General features: G+C 53.4%; 1 protein-coding gene across 1 annotated transcript; it reads right to left on the reverse strand.

Moving 5' to 3' along the window:
• Positions 1–11: 11 nt before the first annotated feature.
• Positions 12–1051, reverse strand: LOC131214853 (UDP-glucosyltransferase 2-like; the record flags this gene model as incomplete). The annotated part of the gene is made up of 2 exons (XM_058209182.1): positions 12–939; positions 1005–1051. Coding segments are annotated over 2 exons (975 nt in total), but the record flags the coding sequence as incomplete, so codon positions are not given.
• Between the last annotated feature and the right edge of the window lie 6 nt (positions 1052–1057).

Here is a 1057-nt window from a genome sequence, read left to right on the forward strand (position 1 = left end):
CACGGACGCACGTGCACATTCGGTGGCAACGCCCGGGGCATCGCGTCTGACTCGAACTTCCACAGGAACGTGTACTCGGGCAGGCCCTGCATCGCATCCAGGATTCCGTTGATACGCACTACGCCCAGCTGATCGCTGCGCACATTCGTCCCGAGCGAGAACAGCACAACACCGCCAGGGCCCGATCGGTCTAGCAGCGTTGCAAGATCCTCCGGCAGTGGCTTTGGTTTGACGATCTGCAGACCACCGACAGGAATGATGTTCGGCATCAGTGGTTCGGTGAACTGGATAATCGGGTTCGCGTTTAGCAACACAAGTTTCGTTTGTCGAAGGAACTCCCCAACGTCCGGCAAAGATGGTTCGTAGCGCCGAAGCAACTGGTTCGCCTTGGGAATCATATCCCAGCGCTGCAACACTTCTTCCCACATGTTGGCCAATAGATTGACAAACCGTTCACGGTAGCTCATCTGCTCCATCGTGTCGAGCACGTGGTTCGGAATAAGGGCTGAATACTGATAGGCCCCGGTCATGGAAAGGGTGGTCGAAACGCCATGGTATGCGGTCACTGCTACTACCGGTGGTTGCCCGAATCGGTGATGGGCAAGGGCCGTCAAACACGGTCCACTAAGGTAATCGTTTATGATCAGATCGAACCCAAAGTCCACCGGATAGTCGTAGAGCCGTTTCGCCCCCTCGGAACGCAGCACCATGTCACACACAATCGGCATAAACTCCACAAACAATTTCAGCATCGCGAATACGTTCATTTTTGCCATCTCGAAGAAATCTATACTCATGTCTGGATCACTGTACAACAGTTGGTACACATTCTCCAGCAGAATGAAGGTCACGTTCGCCGGTGGATCTTCCTCGGCGTCCACACCGAACACGGTGAGATTATGGCCTCGGTCGGCAAGGGCGTAAACAAGGGCACGGTTCCTGTGGGAGAAGAGGGCAATTCGTTACGATCACTCTATGGTTTTCATACCAAACCAAACTTTTACCATCCAAAATGGCTCGGCGAAGTGACGGTATTAATGTACAGTATATTAGCCGC

The sequence above is a fragment of the Anopheles bellator genome, unplaced genomic scaffold (assembly GCF_943735745.2).
Source record: "Anopheles bellator unplaced genomic scaffold, idAnoBellAS_SP24_06.2 scaffold03003_ctg1, whole genome shotgun sequence".
Lineage (NCBI taxonomy): Eukaryota > Metazoa > Arthropoda > Insecta > Diptera > Culicidae > Anopheles > Anopheles bellator.